The 20473-nt window shown below is 43.4% G+C and overlaps 1 protein-coding gene across 2 annotated transcripts; it reads left to right on the top strand.

Moving 5' to 3' along the window:
- Window positions 1-909: 909 nt before the first annotated feature.
- LOC139405161 (heparan-alpha-glucosaminide N-acetyltransferase-like) lies at window positions 910-13765 on the top strand. 2 transcript variants are annotated; one of them, XM_071147580.1, is made up of 17 exons: window positions 910-968; window positions 3291-3406; window positions 3533-3669; window positions 4055-4173; window positions 4273-4342; window positions 4501-4570; window positions 5038-5218; window positions 5368-5398; window positions 5549-5709; window positions 6052-6167; window positions 6659-6780; window positions 8853-8979; window positions 9080-9166; window positions 9766-9843; window positions 10363-10433; window positions 12635-12747; window positions 13158-13765. In XM_071147580.1, exons 2-17 carry the CDS (start codon window positions 3326-3328, stop codon window positions 13337-13339), a joined length of 1746 nt encoding a protein of 581 aa, XP_071003681.1. In that variant the 5' UTR covers window positions 910-968; window positions 3291-3325; the 3' UTR covers window positions 13340-13765. The 2 variants fall into 2 exon arrangements, with proteins under 2 accessions (XP_071003681.1, XP_071003680.1); XM_071147579.1 differs by lacking the exon at window positions 910-968 and adding an exon at window positions 1679-1907.
- Window positions 13766-20473: the final 6708 nt, after the last annotated feature.

The raw sequence follows: 20473 nt of genomic DNA, 5'->3' as shown, positions 1-20473 counted from the left end.
AAGTGATGCGTATCAACACTAGAAAACTACTTTAGAAAACTACTTTAGGCGCACTAAGCACTAAAGCGCATTAGTTACATTCGGTCGGAGGTGGTTTAAACTGCATTCTATAATGTCGACTTTACTTTGAAGGAAACCTGTATCAAAGCGAAGGGTTTTACACATACTCCGTTATTGGGTCTGGAGCACTGCACAAGTGGAAATTTGAAATGGAAGTTTATGGGAGAAGAAGAAAAATTCCACAATGAAACTAACATTAAATGTGGAGAATGATACATTTGTATACGTTGTCATCAAGTAGCCTATTCATATATATATGCCATTGTAAGGCTACTGTAAATATGTTGAAATGGTGATATCACTGGAGTCATTTACAAGTCAGTTTGCGCCCCTTAGTTTAACCTACCAGGAGCTGGCAAACCGATTTTAAAAAAATGCCTATGACGTCAGTTTATGGTTGTTGTAGCCTTGTGTTGTTATGTCATTATTAACGGCCATGTTGAAGTCTGTCCATTTGAACTAACCATGCTGCTAAATCTTTCAGTTTTACAATCTTGCCTTGGCTACTATCTGAAATGAGATGTTAGGCCTATCTGAGGCTATAGGCTACCTGCATCTAGCTAAGCAAACCATGGCAAAATGGAATTTGCCTACAATCCTAAACCCAGATTTTAGTCAGTAACATATACCTAATTGAAAAGAAAAGTCAATCTCACAAAATATACAATTTATAACAGTTTGTGTTCTTCACATCTGGCACAATTGCCAGAAGATATACTTTTTAAAATTATTTTTAAGTTCGTCCAAGTGTTTCTTGCTCAGAGATTTCGAGATCCTCTGTCCAACTTTCGTCACTCAAACTCTCCTGTCGGATTGATCTGTAGTTATGCACATGCGCAAAAGGGATTTATTTACAATCATAGCAGTCAAAGGAGTTTAATCGACATCCATTGATGGACAATGATCTGGTGAGTTTAATAAAAGCAAATCTTATTTTCTCTTGCGACATATTCAAAATCGTTATTATGTCACATTTGCTGGTAATAAATTATTATTTTGATCGAAAACCGAATTTTGCTTCTTATTTCGTCATTACAAGCTACGTCGATATTCCTTCTTAGCTAATTCACTTGATAACATTATGGGAAAATGGAAAATATGGCAACTCCTCTCTTGCTCAGATACAATTTGTATTTATACTCAATTATTCATACTGGCTAATGATTATAACAACGATTCTGATCCAACCATTAATTCATACTTTGTTGTGCCCCTGGCCTGAGAAGATGGAAGTTAAATAAGTAGATAGATGTCGAAGGCTAATGTTAAATAGCTAACGTTGACCATGAATGGAAGCGATGCTAGCGAGAGCAAGCATTTTAGCCAGGTAGCCTTGGACAACAAAACATAAAAGCGGGTACTGTATGACAGAGTGATAGAGCATTTCATCAACATGCAAGAGAGGAGGATGACATTAGCTTTTCTCTAAAAGTAAGTTGAGTCAACATGTGTTTCTACTTGCACGAACACACACACACACACACACAACACACACACACACACAAATCAGGACTATGGACATGGCTTCCCAAGTGATTTTACACACGCACTGCTACTGGAAATCGCACAGATTCGCACTCATCACGAGTTGATTCCCGTGCAGCACCGTTATGTAATCGTACTTTGACCCTCCTCGCTCCCACTAGCATGTAAAAAACAAGGTGGGATCGGAAGTGTTATGGAAAGAGGCAAAATAAAGAGAAAACACAAAGGCACATATTCGGGCGGTGGGGACCGGGAGGGAAGGGAGAAAAACATCAACATGGCACAGCCAGAAAAACATTACAAGGTGTTTTTCCTAGCAGTGATTGCTTTGCTGGTTGCCATTTGCCTGGCAGAAATCCCCTGTAAGTAAAATGATGAATGGTTCATTTAAATCGATCTGTGTTAGTTAACAACAACAACAAAAATATCCCAGTGCTAACGTTAGTTATCGAGCGAAACAATAGGAAAACTCACTCTTTTATCTGAAAGTTTATGCCACAAATGATTGAAATGACTCAATTCGGGGGTTTCATTTCCTCGTCTGGTCGTAAGAAGCGACAGTTGCGGTAGTGACAACAGTAGCTAATGCTAACTTAGGGAATCTCCTATCAACTACAACGGTGTGTAGTTAATGTTACCGTGGACAATGTAAGCCGGTTTAGCTAACAGTCCTGTATCACAGCACCGTTTAAACCTCCTGGCTCCTCGGGGAGAGTTATTTATTCCACTTCTAGGAGAAGCGGATTAATAAATCACATGATATCGGGAGAGTGTGAAAGCCATAACGTCATGCCTCCCTCCCCTCTGTCGAGGTTCAGTAACTAGCGGCAGTCTGAAGGCTGTTGACTTGAGCCTAGTCTTGGCTAGCTAGCTACCGATCACATTGGTTTAGAGGCTGACTTCCTGGTAAGTACTGTGCATGCCAAAATGAGGACAGTGATATTTGAAGGATAGTCTACAGCAGTTTATTTTTTATTCGAGGTAAACGGTTGTCAACAACGAGGAGAGTAGTGGTCACTAAGCAGCTACTGCAGTGTAGGCCTACACTGATGGACCATTGTACACGGTCTATCTAGACTAGAAATGTGTGTCTCAGCGTAAATATAAGCCTCTATGTACGCCACTGCTCATCAAAGACTGTGTGACTATTCTTATCAGATCTGCGGTGTCTCACGAGCTTTCTCTGTCTCTCTCTCTCTCTGTCTCTCTCTGTGTGTCATCTCTCTCTCTCTCTCTGTGTGTGTCTTTCTCTCTCTCTCTCTCTCTCTCTGTGTGTGTGTCTTTCTCTCTCTCTCTCTCTGTGTGTGTGTCTTTCTCTCTCTCTCTCTCTGTCTGTGTGTCTCTCTCTCTCTCTCTGTGTCTCTCTGTCTCTGTGTGTCTCTCTGTCTCTCTGTGTGTGTCTTTCTCTCTCTCTCTCTGTGTGTCTTTCTCTCTCTCTCTCTCTCTCTCTCTCTGTCTCTGTGTGTGTCTTTCTCTCTCTCTCTCTGTCTCTGTGTGTGTCTTTCTCTCTCTCTCTCTCTCTGTCTCTGTCTGTGTGTGTGTCTTTCTCTCTCTCTCTCTCTCTCTCTCTCCCTGTGTCACTCGCTGTCTCTTTGTCTCTGTGTGTCTTTCTCTCTCTCTCTCTCTCTCTCTCTCTCTCTCTCTCTCTCTCTGTGTCTGTCTCTGTGTGTGTGTGTCTCTCTCTCTCTCTCTGTCTCTCTCTCTGTGTGTCTCTCTCTGTCTCTTTGTCTGTGTGTGTTCTCCAGTATGCCACCCCCGGCATAAGGCTGCAGTAGTAAAGATGGACGAGGCCTCCCTCACTGTGAACAATGAGCTGGACGCTGAGATGGTCGTGAGCTGGCTGTCAGACCACTGCTATCAGGTAAGACTGGCCTTTACTGCTGTTTCTATCACACACACACACACACACACACACACACACACACACACACACACACACACACACACACAGGCACACTGTTGTCGTCATTGTGCTCCTGGGCTCCAGTGTGTGTACCAGCCCCTGGGTGTAGTGCCAGCGGGCCCTGGACCAGGCTTAACCAGCTCCGTGGACTTCACCGTGGGCACACAGCATGGCATCACCCTGCAGCTCAACAGCAGCCCCGTCAGCCTGGAACTCTGCACGTAAGGAACCACCTATCAACCCTACCACTACTAACTAACCAACTACCACTACTAACTAACCAACTACCACTACTAACTAATCAACTACCACTCCTGGCCCTATGTCCAGACCCTATATAGTGAACTACTTTAGACCAGGGCCCTATTCCCTTTATAGTGAACTACTTTAGACCAGGGCTCTACTAAAGTAGTGCACTATATAGGGAGAAGGATACAGTTTGGGACTCAGACTTTTATTATAGATCTGAAAGTATTGGACCTCAGTGTCTACAGCTGGATTTTGGACTGTGGCGTATAATTCAATTAAATACGATATCTAGGAAGTACATTGTATTTGTACAGAAAGAACACACTCACTGGTAGTAGTTTCCTGTCTCCTCCCCAGGGTTCATTACCACTTTTGGGAGCATGGTAACTACTCTCTGTGGGTCAAGAACCTGAACGACTCCTCAGTGGTCAACTGTTCCATGATCACTGACACAGAAACGGTCAACAGCTACCTGCGTGAGTACTCACTCACTCACTCACTCACTCACTCACTCACTCATGTTTATGCTCTGAAACCATTATCTTGAACAATGAAATGCCTTTCTGTCCTTAAAGCCATCATGGTGGCCTTTCTGTTGTTCACGGGACTGGCTATACTGTCTGCTATTGGAGCTACTGTCATGGGGTAGGTTTGGATTATTTTAGAAAACATAAACACACGTTTCCATTTACTATGTTTGTTTACCGTATGTCATCCCGTTGTCTTGAGCCATTTTGCCTTTTTGTGTGGAGAGATGATCAGAGGCTTCTCCTAATCGATTGGTTATGTCTTGTATGGCACAGGCTGGACGTGGTGAAGAATCTGATGTTCCGATTGGGCAACTCCATGGAAACTGAGAGGCTCATCAACTCAGTGAGTCTCTGTGGTGTTCATTCTCCAGACTTAGTTCTAGAACGGGGGGGTCGCTACAGTTGATCGGAGGGGTCGGGGGGGTCGCTAGAGTTGATCGGGGAGGGGTCGCTAGAGTTGATCGGAGGGGTCGCTAGAGTTGATCGGGGAGGGGTCGCTAGAGTTGATCGGGGAGGGGTCGCTAGAGTTGATCGGGGAGGGGTCGCTAGAGTTGATCGGGGAGGGGTCGCTAGAGTTGATCGGGGAGGGGTCGCTAGAGTTGATCAGAGGGGTCGCTAGAGTTGAGGGGAGTTTTAGTGTTCTTTTGTTGGGTTCGGAGTTATATTTTCTTCTCAACGTGGCTGAACTATGCTCCTAAAGCATCGTTCAATATCCTTGGTCCTGGAGAGCTAATACTATACAGGGTATGCAGGCTTTTGTTCCCGCCCAGCACTAACACCTTTTTGACTTCCTCTCCTCTTTCCTCCTAGGACCTGGGGTTTCCATGCAGGACGGTGGAGACGGCCACAGACACCATCCTCCCCGGCCCCGCCACCCCCAGCCGGAGGCTCCGATCCCTGGACACTTTCAGAGGGCTGTCCCTGGTCATCATGGTGTTTGTGAACTACGGAGGAGGGAGGTACTGGTTCTTCAGACACGAGAGCTGGAACGGTGAGTCCCACCATTCTGAATAGGGAAAATGTTACGTCCACACTTCTGGTGGTTTTTAGCGGGGTCCCGGAGATCCAACAATATGTTCAGGAAAAATTAGACGACTGCGTTGTTAAAATGACAATATTTTTTTCCCCCTCTCTTCACAGGACTCACAGTTGCTGATTTGGTCTTTCCCTGGTAATATCAGTTTTTATATTTTGTATTTAAGGACAAAATCGTATTTTTATTGAGGAAATCTAACTTTGCTCCAGAGGAGGAAACTGTGTGCCTCTAGTGAAGTGTGTCTCTCTCTCTCTGTGTGTCTCTCTCTCTGTGTGTCTCTCTCAGGTTTGTGTTCATCATGGGCACATCTATATCCCTGTCTGTCAGCTCAGCCCTGCGGTGGGGTTTGTCACGTTTCTCTCTGTTCACCAAGGCGGTCTGGAGGAGTGTTCAGCTCTTCCTCATAGGACTCCTCATCATCAACCCCAACTACTGCCAGGGACCACGTCAGTACACACACACACACACACATACACGTACAGACACACACACGTACACACACACGTACACACGTACACACACACACACGTACGTACAGACACACACACGTACACACACACACACACGTACACACACACACACACGTATGTACAGACACACACACGTACACACACACACACACGTATGTACAGACACACACACGTACACACACACACGTACGTACAGACACACACACGTACACACACACACACACTTACGTACAGACACACACACGTGCTCACTCCTTTACAATGTTTCACTCTTCTAAAGTGTGTGTGTGTGTGTGTGTGTGTGTGTGTATACTACAGTATCATGGGACTCCCTGCGTATCCCTGGCGTGCTTCAGCGTCTGGCCTTCTCCTATCTAGTGGTGGTCTCTCTGGACCTCTGTGTGGCCTGGAACAGCCTGGACAACCTTCCTGTGGTCAGTCTCAGAATACATCTCATTATATACTCATAGAATGAACCGGACCTCTGTAAATAAACTGTTATTATACTGTTATAACACACGTCACCATGTTATAACCATGTTATAACCATGGTTGGATCTGTGTGTGGTCAGAAACCGCCTGGACAACCTACCCATGGTCAGACCAGCCTTATGACCCCGTGGTCAGACCAGCCTTATGACCCCGTGGTCAGACCAGCCTTATGACCCCGTGGTCAGACCAGCCTTATGACCCCGTGGTCAGACCAGCCTTATGACCCCGTGGTCAGACCAGCCTTATAACCCCGTGGTCAGACCAGCCTTATAACCGTGTCCCCGTGGTCAGACCAGCCTTATAACCCCGTGGTCAGACCAGCCTTCCATTTCACTTGGTGTTAATGTTGAGCTGTCTGCTGGTCGGTGTTGTTTCCATAGTGACCAAAAATGCTTGTTTTGTTTTGGTGTTGTTGTTTTGTTTTTTTACCCAGGATGCTTGGTGGTACCCTGCTCGTGAGTTCCTGCTCTACTGGCCAGCCTGGCTGTGTGTGGTCGTCTTGGAAACCGCGTGGCTCTGTCTCACCTTCCTGCTCCCTGTTCCTGACTGCCCAAGGTGAGTTCAGAGGGAAGACTATGGCCGTGAACACATTGAGACAACACAGATTCAGTGGGAGTCGTCTGTCGCAGGATGAATGACAACTGGAAGGTTGTTATTGTTCAGAGTAAATAACTCACGGACACTAGATAAGCTTTAACCAGATTTAATTCTCCCCAAATTACAGCTGTAATTCAGACAACCCAACATTTCCCACATCACAGATATTTATATCCCACCTAAGACACTCCTCCTCCTCTCCAATCCTTACATTTTATGGTTCTACAGGAAGAGAGAAACAGGATTCCAAACCCTTATTAGTTACTCTCTTAATGCATCTCTAGGGGCGCTATTTCATTTTTGGATAAAAAACGTTCCCGTTTTAAGCGCGATATTTTGTCACGAAAAGATGCTCGACTATGCATATTCTTGACAGTTTTGGAAAGAAAACACTGAAGTTTCAGAATCTGCAATGATTTTGTCTGTAAGTGCCCCAGAACTCATTCTACAGGCGAAACCAAGATGATACGTCAAACAGGAAATGAGCAGAATTTCTGAAGCTCTGTTTTCTAATGTCTCCTTATATGGTTGTGAATGCGACAGGAATAAGCTTAGACCTTCTGCCGTTTCCCCAAGATGTCGGCAGCATTGTGACGTATTTGTAGGCATATCATTGGAAGATTGGCCATAAGAGACTACATTTTCCAGGGGTCCGCCCGGTGTCCTTTGTCTAAATTTGTGCGTAATCTTCAGGTGCGGGCATTTTCTCCTGGGATTCAGGAGAGAAAGCACACTTCCACGAACGATATATCATCGAAGAGATATGTGAAAAACACCTTGAGGATTGATTCTAAACAACGTTTGCCATGTTTTCAGTCGATATTATGGAGTTAATTTGGAAAAAAGTTCGCGTTTTGAGGACTGAATTTTCGGGTTTTTTTGGTAGCCAAATGTGATGTACAAAACGGAGCTATTTCTAATACACAAAGAATCTTTTTGGAAGAACTGAGCATCTGCTATCAAACTGAGAGTCTCCTCATTGAAAACATCAGAAGTTCTTCAAAGGTAAATGATTTTATTTGAAGGCTTTTATGTTTTTGTTGAAATGTTGCGTGCTGGATGCTAACGCTAATGCTAACGCTAAATGCTACGCTAGCTAGCTACTTTTACACAAATGATTGTTTTCCTATGGTTGAGAAGCATATTTTGAAAATCTGAGATGACAGTGTTGTTTACAAAAGGCTAAGCTTGAGAGATGGCATATTTATTTCATTTCATTTGCGATTTTCATGAATAGTTAACGTTGCGTTATGGTAATGAGCTTGAGTCTGTATTCACGATCCCGGATCCGGGATGGGGAGATCAGAAAGGGTATCTGTCCTCACCTCCTGACCTCAACCCCTCCTTCATCTAATCCACAGATGTCCGTCCGTCTGTCTCACTGGTATCAACACGGTGCTCTGCTCCCATCCCGCCCAACACATTCCACAGCCATCTGTCTTTCTACAGAGAACCATTCACTTCTGACATAAAACCCACTCTCTTTCACTCCTAATATTCCATGCTTCTTCTCTATCAATATCGAATCGAATCAATATCGAATCAATATCGAATCAATATCGAATTAATATCGAATCGAATCGAATCAATATCGAATCAATATCGAATTAATATCGAATCGAATCAATATCGAATTAATATCGAATCGAATCAATATCGAATCGAATCAATATCGAATCGAATCAATATCGAATCAATATCGTATCGAATCAATATCGAATCGAATCAATATCAAATCGAATCAATATCGAATCGATATTGAATCAATATCGTATCGAATCAATATCGAATCAATATCGAATCGAATCAATATCGAATCGAATTAATATCGAATCCAACACAACGGAGATGATTTTCCAGTATTTACATACGCCTCGTCTGACAGGTAGTTGCCGTGAGTTGTACTGTTGACGGACAATGATATAGTTCATATATGATTTAATCCATGTCCATGAGTCTTAGGGTGGCCGGAGGTGATCGGAAGTAGGAGATAAATCCTCCACTAACCATCATCTTCTCTCTCTCCTTAGTGGTTATTTGGGCCCGGGTGGTATTGGGGACATGGGCCAGTACCCAAACTGCACTGGGGGAGCAGCTGGATATGTAGACCGTTGGCTACTGGGAGAGAACCACATCTACCAAACCCCTTCCTCACGGGTGAGTGAAACGCCGACTTGTTTCAGGCAACAAAGATTAAAAAAAAACATTTTCTGCAGGTGGGTGGTTTCTCTCGTAACGTGGCGCGTTCATTTTTCAGGTGATCTACAAGTCTCACCTGCCCTTTGACCCAGAGGGAGTCCTTGGCAGCATCAACTCTGTCCTCATGGCTTTCCTGGGACTACAGGTCACTGCAATTATCATTCACTATCTCGCTCTGTCAGCTGTCTCTCTTGTCTCTTTCTTTTGCTGTCTGTCTGTCTGTCTCAACACTCCTTCTCTGCATCCAAACTAATCTGTCTGTCTGTCTGTCTGTCTCTGTCTGTCTCAACACTCCTTCTCTGCATCCAAACTAGTCTGTCTGTCTGTCTGTCTCAACACTCCTTCTCTGCATCCAAACTAATCTGTCTATCTGTTTCTGTCTATCTGTTTCTGTCTCTCTGTTTCTGTCTCTCTGTTTCTGTCTCTCTGTTTCTGTCTCTCTGTTTCTGTCTGTCTGTCTGTCTGTCTCAACACTCCTTCTCTGCATCCAAACTAATCTGTGTTTCTCTCACACATTCCTTCCCTTGTTCCTTCTCTGCATCCAAACTAATCTGTGTTTCTCTCACACATTCCTTCCCTTGTTCCTTCTCTTTCCAGTGGTTCTGTTTCTACACTACCAGACCGATGTGTGGAGTTGCAGACGTGGAGTTGCATGTTTCAGCCTAACTGAATGGATCCGTCTAATGTAATAAATGGGATTAACTTTGAGGGTCCATTTTTTTTGTCCCTGATATCTGAATCCAGGCAGGAAAGATTCTCCTCCACTACAAGGATCAGCATTCCAGTATAATGGCCCGGTTCCTCATATGGAGCCTGGTTCTGGTGAGACGACCACGTTGCTGTTTGTCATTACTGTATTAGCTGTTTGGTATATAGCCTTGGTCTGTCGCGTAAGCCTTGGTCTGTCGGGCAGCCTTGGTCTGTCGCGCAGCCTTGGTCTGTCGGGCAGCCTTGGTCTGTCGCGCAGCCTTGCTAAATAGCCTTGGTCTATCACACAGCCTTGGTCTGATGCGTAAGCCTTGGTACAGCCTTGGTCTGTCGGGCAGCCTTGGTACAGCCTTGGTCTGTCGCGCAGCCTTGGTACAGCCTTGGTCTATCGGACAGCCTTGGTACAGCCTTGGTCTATCACGCAGCCTTGGTACAGCCTTGGTCTATCACACAGCCTTGGTACAGCCTCGGTCTGTCGGGCAGCCTTGGTATATTGCATCTTTTATCAGACTAAACCTCTCTATATGTCTCCATATGGCAACACTGAGACATAGTAACATAGTATTTCCGTCCTCACCGTGCCTGTATGTTCCCGGTCAGCGTGATGATGTATCTAAATGTTTATCTCTCCAGGGAATCATATCAGCCGTTCTGACCAAATGTTCACTAAATGAAGGCTTCATCCCCATCAACAAGAATCTATGGTAAGGAGACCAGACCTCTTATAATGCAGTTTAACACTCTCAGGGCCAGTTTCCTGGACACTGATTTAAATCTAGTCCTGGACTAAAGAGCACTTTGAATGAAGACTTTTCATTGAGCATGTTTCTTGGTCCAGGACTAGTTTTAGGCTAATCTGTGTGCGGGAAACTGGCCCTTGATATTTCCTAGTAGGGCTGAGACAATACTCTTTAGTGTCGTGGCAAGAAAACAGAAAACAAAGCTGATTTACCTTCTTTAGGAAAACAGCCCTGATGTTGGGAAAACAGCCCTGATGTTGGAAAAACAGCCCTGATGTTAGAAACAAACATTGTTGTTGGAAAACAGCCCTGATGTTGGAAAACAGCCCTGATGTTGGAAACAAACATGATGTTGTTGGAAAACAGCCCTGATGTTGGAAACAAACATTATGTTGTTGGAAAACAGCCCTGATGTTGGAAAACAGCCCTGATGTTGGAAAACAGCCCTGATGTTGGAAACAAACATCATTATGTTGGAAAACAGCCCTGATGTTGGAAAACAGCCCTGATGTTGGAAACAAACATCATTATGGTGGAAAACAGCCCTGATGTTGGAAAACAGCCCTGATGTTGGAAACAAACATCATTATGGTGGAAAACAGCCCTGATGTTGGAAAACAGCCCTGATGTTGGAAACAAACATCATTATGGTGGAAAACTGCCCTGATGTTGGAAACAAACATCATTATGTTGGAAAACAGCCCTAATGTTGGAAAACAGCCCTGATGTTGGAAAACAGCCCTGATGTTGGAAACAAACATCATTATGGTGGAAAACTGCCCTGATGTTGGAAAACAGCCCTGATGTTGGAAAACAGCCCTAATGTTGGAAAACAGCCCTGATGTTGGAAAACAGCCCTGATGTTGGAAACAAACATCATTATGGTGGAAAACTGCCCTGATGTTGGAAAACAGCCCTAATGTTGGAAAACAGCCCTGATGTTGGAAAACAGCCCTGATGATGGAAAACAGCCCTGATGTTGGAAAACAGCCCTGATGTTGGAAAACAGCCCTGATGTTGGAAAACAGCCCTGATGTTGGAAAACAGCCCTGATGTTGGAAAACAGCCCTAATGTTGGAAAACAGCCCTGATGGTGGAAAACAGCCCTGATGTTGAAAACAAACATCATTATGTTGGAAAACAGCCCTGATGTTGGAAACAAACATCATTATGTTGGAAAACAGCCCTGATGTTGGAAACAAACGTCATTATGTTGGGAAACAGCCCTGATGTTGGGAAACAGCCCTGATGTTGGAAAACAGCCCTGATGTTGGAAACAAACATTATGTTGTTGGAAAACAGCCCTGATGTTGGAAAACAGCCCTGATGTTGGAAAACAGCCCTGATGTTGGAAAACAGCCCTGATGTTGGAAACAAACATCATTATGTTGGAAAACAGCCCTGATGTTGGAAAACAGCCCTGACGTTGGAAACAAACATCATTATGTTGGAAAACAGCCCTGATGTTGGAAAACAGCCCTGATGTTGGAAACAAACATCATTATGGTGGAAAACAGCCCTGATGTTGGAAAACAGCCCTGATGTTGGAAACAAACATCATTATGTTGGAAAACAGCCCTGATGTTGGAAACAAACATCATTATGTTGGAAAACAGCCCTGATGTTGGAAAACAGCCCTGATGTTGGAAAACAGCCCTGATGTTGGAAAACAGCCCTGATGTTGGAAAACAGCCCTGATGTTGGGAAACAGCCCTGATGTTGGGAAACAGCCCTGATGTTGGGAAACAGCCCTGATGTTGGAAAACAGCCTTGATGTTGGAAAACAGCCTTGATGTTGGAAAACAGCCCTGATGTTGGAAACAAACAGCCCTGATGTTGGAAACAAACAGCCCTGATGTTGGAAACAAACAGCCCTGATGTTGGAAACAAACAGCCCTGATGTTGGAAACAAACAGCCCTGATGTTGGGAAACGGCCCTGATGTTGGGAAACGGCCCTGATGTTGGAACACAAAACATCATTATGTCATCCGGAATCACATTGTATTTGTTCTCCAAGCTACAGCACCCCATATTTTACATCCGGCAGGTTTTTAAAGCACCAAACAGTTTTAGCTTTGTGTTTTTTTTATTTTAGTTACCATGGCGATACTGGAATCATCCGTGTTAATGGTGTGGAATAACCGACCTCTGAGTTGTCTGTCAGGTCTCTCTCCTACGTGACCACCCTGGCGTGTTTTGCCTTGCTGCTCCTGGTGTTGATCTACTACACAGTAGATGTGAAGAGGTGGTGGTCTGGGGCGCCCTTCTACTACCCCGGTGAGAACTAGTTCTGTGTCAGCACCTCTGCTTTGTAATTTAAAAAATATATATATATATATATTTATTTCAATCTGCTTATATAGAAATGTAACGCGTAGATCTGACAACGATCCCTATTCTGCGTGACGGGAGAATCACGTCTGTTCTAAACTATACATTTCTATCTTTAAAAAATGTTTATGTAACTCCCTGAACAATCCCTCTGACCCCTGTGCTCGAATCCTGACTTTTGACCCCTTGTGCTCTAATCCTGACCTTTGACCCCTTGTGCTCTAATCCTGACCTTTGACCCCTTGTGCTCTAATCCTGACCTTTGACCCCTTGTGCTCTAATCCTGACCTTTGACCCCTGTGCTCTAATCCTGACCTTTGACCCCTGTGCTCTAATCCTGACCTTTGACCCCCCAGGTATGAACTCCATCCTGGTGTACGTGGGCCACGAGGTCCTGGAGGAGTACTTCCCGTTCCGCTGGCGCATGACGGACAGCCAATCCCACGCAGAGCACCTGACCCAGAACCTATTGGCCACTTCCTGCTGGGTCCTCATCTCCTTCCTGCTGTACAGGAAGAACATCTTCTGGAAGATCTAGAGGGCCAGGATGCGTTTCAAATAGTCTTTCTTCAAGTCCTCTAAAGATTTAGGGGGAAGGTCTGAATTGGCCGGGCTGCGTCTCATAAGTATTTTCTCAAGTCTTTCTGAAGGATCTACTCTCCTCAATTCCTTGTGTCCTTTAACCAACGATCCACTCACTGGGAGATGTCGAGCTGGGCCGTATCTCAATAGTCTCCTCAATTCCTTGTGTCCTTTAACCAACGATCCACTCACTGGGAGATGTCGAGCTGGGCCGTATCTCAATAGTCTCCTCAATTCCTTGTGTCCTTTAACCAACGATCCACTCACTGGGAGATGTCGAGCAGGGCCGTATCTCAATAGTCTCCTCAATTCCTTGTGTCCTTTAACCAACGATCCACTGGGAGATGTCGAGCTGGGCCGTATCTCAATAGTCACCTCAATTCCTTGTGTCCTTTAACCAACGATCCACTCACTGGGAGATGTCGAGCTGGGCCGTATCTCAATAGTCTCCTCAATTCCTTGTGTCCTTTAACCAACGATCCACTCCTTGTGTCCTTTAATAGTCACAATTCCTTGTGTCCTTTAATCAACGATCCACTCACTGGGAGATGTCGAGCTGGGCCGTATCTCAAGTCTCCTCAACTCCTTGTGTCTTTTGAAGATCTTTTGTCTGGGTTGCATTTCACTTGTCTTTCATCAATTCCTTGTATCCTTTCTCCAGCTTCCTTTTAAAAAAAAGGGAATAGTGTAAAGCGTTTCCTCTCCTTGTTTCCTTTCCTCGTGTGCTCTCCTTGCATGACGCTGATGTTTTTGAGAAGGGAACATAATCACTCAGGAAAAGGCTGGTCTGGGATTGTATACAAGAGACACGGAAACTCTAGAAAGCATGATTACCATTTTTCTGCTCATCAAATCAAATGTCATTAGTCCCATGCTCCGAATACAACAGGCGTGGACCTTACCGTGAAATGCTGAATACAACAGGCGTGGTGGACCTTACCGTGAAATGCTGAATACAACAGGCGTGGTGGACCTTACCGTGAAATGCTGAATACAACAGGCGTGGGTGGACCTTACCGTGAAATGCCGAATACAACAGGCGTGGTGGACCTTACCGTGAAATGCCGAATACAACAGGCGTGGTGGACCTTACCGTGAAATGCCGAATACAACAGGCGTGGTGGACCTTACCGTGAAATGCTGAATACAACAGGCGTGGTGGACCTTACCGTGAAATGCTGAATACAACAGGCGTGGTGGACCTTACCGTGAAATGCCAACAGGCGTGGTGGACCTTACCGTGAAATGCCGAATACAACAGGCGTGGTGGACCTTACCGTGAAATGCCGAATACAACAGGCGTGGTGGAATGAAATGCCGAATACAACAGGCGTGGTGGACCTTACCGTGAAATGCTGAATACAACAGCCGTGGTGGACCTTACCGTGAAATGCTGAATACAACAGGCGTGGTGGACCTTACCGTGAAATGCTGAATACAACAGAATAAATGCCGAATACAGGCGTGGTGGACCTTACCGTGAAATGCCGAATACAACAGGCGTGGTGGACCTTACCGTGAAATGCCGAATACAACAGGCGTGGTGGACCTTACCGTGAAATGCTGAATACAACAGGCGTGGTGGAACCGTGAAATGCTGAATACAACAGGCGTGGTGGACCTTACCGTGACCGAATACAACAGGCGTGGTGGACCTTAAAATGCCGAATACAACAGGCGTGGTGGACCTTACCGTGAAATGCCGAATACAACAGGCGTGGTGGACCTTACCGTGAAATGCCGAATACAACAGGCGTGGTGGACCTTACCGTGAAATGCTGAATACAACAGGCGTGGTGGACCTTACCGTGAAATGCCGAATTGGTGGACCTTACCGTGAAATGAAACAATACAGTTCTTGAGTTAATGGAAACAATGCTACAGGCTCTGGTCTACGCTACACTGTAACTACGGACACACAGGTCAGAGGTCAGAATGGAGTGTACAGCCAAACCGGTATGGAATAGTGTACCATGGATAATACCAATGTGTTGATTGTCGTTTGTGCGAGTACGAGCACCTGTTAGTTCTCTTGGGACTGAAACTACCAATGCCAGACAGTTGAAATAACTTGTACTAATTAATGACAGTCTTTTTGTGTTTATTTTTATTGCCAAAGTCATCGAGGAAATGAATGACGGCTGAACCAACCCGCAAACCTATCTATGTGTACATTTCATGGGTCATTCCACAAATTCAGTGCCTTTTTCAGAAGTGTAAAAAAAAAAAAAAAAAAAAAAAAGTTTGATTTCACCTCATTTTAATATTCTGTCATAAAGAGCACATATTCAACATCATCACATGTTTTCCCCATCTCAAGAGTACTACAGTAGGTGCCTATTCAATGCCAACTAAAATAACCGGGTTGATGATCATCGTAAATCTGCCGTAAATCCCATTTGTGACGGGAGAAGGAAAGCTTGTGTGCAACAGGGAGTGGCAATTTTAAATGCAAGAATCACCCCAAAAAATGTTTAATTGTTAAAACATTTCTAGCCTGTATTGTCTATGGGTAACAGGGTTGACTTGTAATGCTCGACACGCTCAGTTTTCCACCACAAAACGCCAGAAAATGGCCATAAAAACTAAAACCAGCTCACCTGCTTTTACATGATTTGCCTATTAGATGTTCAATGTCTCTTTTTGAAAAGAAAATATATTTAAAAATGAATAATTTTGCCCTATTAAAATGAGACTTCAGTTCACGTAACAGGGGTTGACTTTAAAATGAGGGACAGTTCATTTAATCCCTAAATAATCTTTAGAAAATGACTTTTGTCATAATAACAAAAATAACTAGGGCTTTACAATGATGGTGAAAACTTGGGAGACATTTTTGGGGGGTTTTAAGACGGTTGAAATCTTCCTAGAAGAAGTCGCAGTGGGTGCAAAGGGGGGGTCGTGTCAAAATGCTGAATTATGTCACTTTAACAAGTCTTTATTCATGTAAAAAAAAGTGTAATATTGTAGAAATAACTCACCAGCTGTCAAAATCAGAAGGTGGAGGCGGGGCACCACACATTTAGTTTGTTTTGCCCCCCCAAAAAATCTAAATGATTGAATTTTCCATGTGGTCTATATTAAAAGGGAGCTTCATTTAATATAACAGGCTTTTTCTAAAAAAAAATTCTACTTAAAATATAAAAGGGATGCAAAAGGACCTTATTTCGTGGAATGACCCTCCATACAAGCATTGTGTCAAAAACTCTACAGAAGAAAAAAACAAGTTTATGTCCCAAATAGCACCTTATTCCCTTTTTTTATAGTGCACTACTTTTAACCAGAGCCACGTGGGTCCTGGTCAGAAAGGAGTGCACTACAAAGGGTACCATTTTAGGATGTAATTTAGGACTTTCTTTTAGGTAATTGTACTGTATGATATGTAAATGAGCACAAAGAATGGCAGGGCACAACTATTCATGCAACACTGATTGATTGATTGATTTATACCAAATTCAGACAACTGTAAACTTCTGTTACTGAATCCTTCGCCCAAGTACTAGTATTTGTGTTTTTAACGGTGTGGTTAATGAATTAAACTGTAAAAAATGAACATATATATTGACCTAAGCTCATGCAAATAATGTGATATGTGTACATTTCATCATTGTGAATAAATTGTATCGGTATCTTTTAAATGCGACCAAAGACGACTAGCAGTGCTATTTAATACAGTACAAACAAACAAACAAACAAAAACAAACAAAAACATATGAAATAAATAGGAAAATGTATTCACTCACTGTTGTTATTCACTCAGGGTAAGACCCACTGGGCATACACTGGTTGAATCAATGTTGTCATTTCAATTAAATTACTTTGAACCAACGGGCAATAGACTGTCTGTGCTCAGTGGGGAGCGTCTGCTGAATGACTCAAATGTAAATTTGGCTTGTGCCAAATGGCTCCCTATGTAGTGCACTACTTTAGACCAGAGCCCTATAGAACCCTATTCCCTATGTAGTGCACTACTTTAGACCAGAGCCCTATAGAACCCTATTCCCTATGTAGTGCACTACTTTAGACCAGAGGCCTATAGAACCCTATTCCCTATGTAGTGCACTACTTTAGACCAGAGCCCTATAGAACCCTATTCCCTATGTAGTGCACTACTTTAGACTGGTATAGAACCCTATTCCCTATGTAGTGCACTACTGTATAGAACCCTATTCCCTATGTAGTGCACTACTTTAGGGTATAGACCCTATTCCCTATGCAGTGTACTACTGGAGCCCTATAGAACCCTATTCCCTAATGCACTACTTTAGTATACCCTATTCCCTATGCAGTGCACTTTTAGACCAGAGCCCTATAGAACCCTATTCCCTATGTAGTGCACTACTTTAGACCAAGCCCTATATATTCCCTATAGGCGTTGAATTATACTGTCTGTGCTCATGCAGTGCACTACTTTAGACCAGAGCGTCTATGTAGTGCAATTTAGACTATAGAACATTCCCTAATGGAAATACAGCTTGTGTGCACAAATGGCACCCTATTCCCTATGTAGTGTACTACTTTAGACCAGAGCCCTATTGGTCCTGGTCAGAAGTAACAGGCTACTCTATATAGTGAATAAAGCCCTATTGGTTCTGGTCAGAAGTAGCAGGCTACTCTATATAGTGAATAAAGCCCTATTGGTCCTGGTCAGAAGTAGCAGGTTACTCTATATAGTGAATAAAGCCCTATTAGTCCTGATCAGAAGTAGCAGGCTACTCTATATAGTGAATAAAGCCCTATTGGTCCTGGTCAGAAGTAACAGGTTACTCTATATAGTGAATAAAGCCCTATTGGTCCTGTTCAGAAGTAGCAGGCTACTCTATATAGTGAATAAAGCCCTATTGGTCCTGGTCAGAAGTAGCAGGCTACTCTATATAGTGAATAAAGCCCTATTGGTCCTGATCAGAAGTAGCAGGCTACTCTATATAGTGAATAAAGCCCTATTGGTCCTGATCAGAAGTAGCAGGCTACTCTATATAGTGAATAAAGCCCTATTGGTCCTGGTCAGAAGTAGCAGGCTACTCTATATAGTGAATAAAGCCCTATTGATTGGTCCTGGTCAGAAGTAGCAGGCTACTCTATATAGTGAGTAAAGCCCTATTGGTCCTGGTCAGAAGTAGCAGGCTACTCTATATAGTGAATAAAGCCCTATTGGTCCTGATCAGAAGTAGCAGGCTACTCTATATAGTGAATAAAGCCCTATTGGTCCTGATCAGAAGTAGCAGGCTACTCTATATAGTGAATAAAGCCCTATTGGTCCTGATCAGAAGTAGCAGGCTACACTATATAGTGAATAAAGCCCTATTGGTCCTGATCAGAAGTAGCCGGTTACTCTATATAGTGAATAAAGCCCTATTGGTCCTGATCAGAAGTAGCAGGTTACTCTATATAGTGAATAAAGCCCTATTGGTCCTGGTCAGAAGTAGCAGGCTACTCTATATAGTGAATAAAGCCCTATTGGTCCTGATCAGAAGTAGCAGGTTACTCTATATAGTAAATAAAGCCCTTTTGGTTCTGGTCAGAAGTAGCAGGCTACTCTATATAGTGAATAAAGCCCTATTGGTCCTGATCAGAAGTAGCAGGCTACTCTATATAGTGAATAAAGCCCTATTGGTTCTGGTAAGAAGTAGCAGGTTACTCTATATAGTGAATAAAGCCCTATTGGTTCTGGTAAGAAGTAGCAGGCTACACTATATAGTAAATAAAGCCCTATTGGTCCTGATCAGAAGTAGCAGGCTACACTATATAGTGAATAAAGCCCTATTGGTTCTGGTCAGAAGTAGCAGGCTACTCTATATAGTGAATAAAGCCCTATTGGTCCTGGTCAGAAGTAGCAGGCTACTCTATATAGTGAATAAAGCCCTATTGGTCCTGATCAGAAGTAGCAGGCTACTCTATATAGTGAATAAAGCCCTATTGGTCCTGATCAGAAGTAGCAGGCTACTCTATATAGTGAATAAAGCCCTATTGGTCCTGATCAGAAGTAGCAGGTTACACTATATAGTGAATAAAGCCCTATTGGTCCTGGTCAGAAGTAGCAGGCTACTCTATATAGTGAATAAAGCCCTATTGGTCCTGGTCAGAAGTAGCAGGCTACTCTATATAGTGAATAAAGCCCTATTGGTCCTGGTCAGAAGTAGCAGGCTACTCTATATAGTGAATAAAGCCCTATTGGTCCTGGTCAGAAGTAGCAGGCTACTCTATATAGTGAATAAAGCCCTATTGGTTCTGGTCAGAAGTAGCAGGCTACTCTATATAGTAAATAAAGCCCTATTGGTCCTGGTCAGAAGTAGCAGGCTACACTATATAGTGAATAAAGCCCTATTGGTCCTGGTCAGAAGTAGCAGGCTACACTATATAGTGAATAAAGCCCTATTGGTCCTGATCAGAAGTAGCAGGCTACACTATATAGTGAATAAAGCCCTATTGGTCCTGGTTAGAAGTAGCAGGTTACTCTATATAGTGAATAAAGCCCTATTGGTCCTGGTCAGAAGTAGCAGGTTACTCTATATATTTGTTATTGTTTTAGACGTTTGAATATCCCATGTGATTCCATTAAATTATTTTATTTTAATAAAATATAATCTATTACATGTTATCTTTTTGCGGATAGTCCTTGTGCCGTTTTGTTCTTACTTTACAACGTCGTTTCCATCAACGTGTGACAAAAGCCGTTGTTTAGTTGAATCGGGTGTGTTTGTGCTGGGCTGGAACCAAAATGTGCACACCCAGTGAGATGTATTGAGACGCACTGAGTTTCTATGTTATATGTGTGCCATCTGGTGAACGCAATTAATAAAATAATATTAATCTAGTTGGCTTAATTTGAAATGAGGTATAGTTTTAACAGTGAGTTGTTTTTTTGTCATCTAGCAAATTGTATTCACGGCTCACGGGGTTAACTAGCTCTGTGCACTCCAATCCCCTTTCACTGGTAAATGCAAACCAATATCATCTTCACTTTGTGAATAACATTTTAATCTACAGTTTAGGCTACAATTATGCTGTGAGGTGTAACTTCACTCCTAAAGCAACCACTCTACTGTAGTTTATGGTTTATAAAAGCGTGGGAATCGAGTTACAGTTTCAC

Source organism: Oncorhynchus clarkii, unplaced genomic scaffold, assembly GCF_045791955.1.
Source record: "Oncorhynchus clarkii lewisi isolate Uvic-CL-2024 unplaced genomic scaffold, UVic_Ocla_1.0 unplaced_contig_2530_pilon_pilon, whole genome shotgun sequence".
In the NCBI taxonomy this organism is placed as follows: Eukaryota; Metazoa; Chordata; class Actinopteri; order Salmoniformes; family Salmonidae; genus Oncorhynchus; species Oncorhynchus clarkii.
Note: the sequence above shows the minus strand (reverse complement) of the source record. Positions and strands in the feature narration are given on the sequence as shown.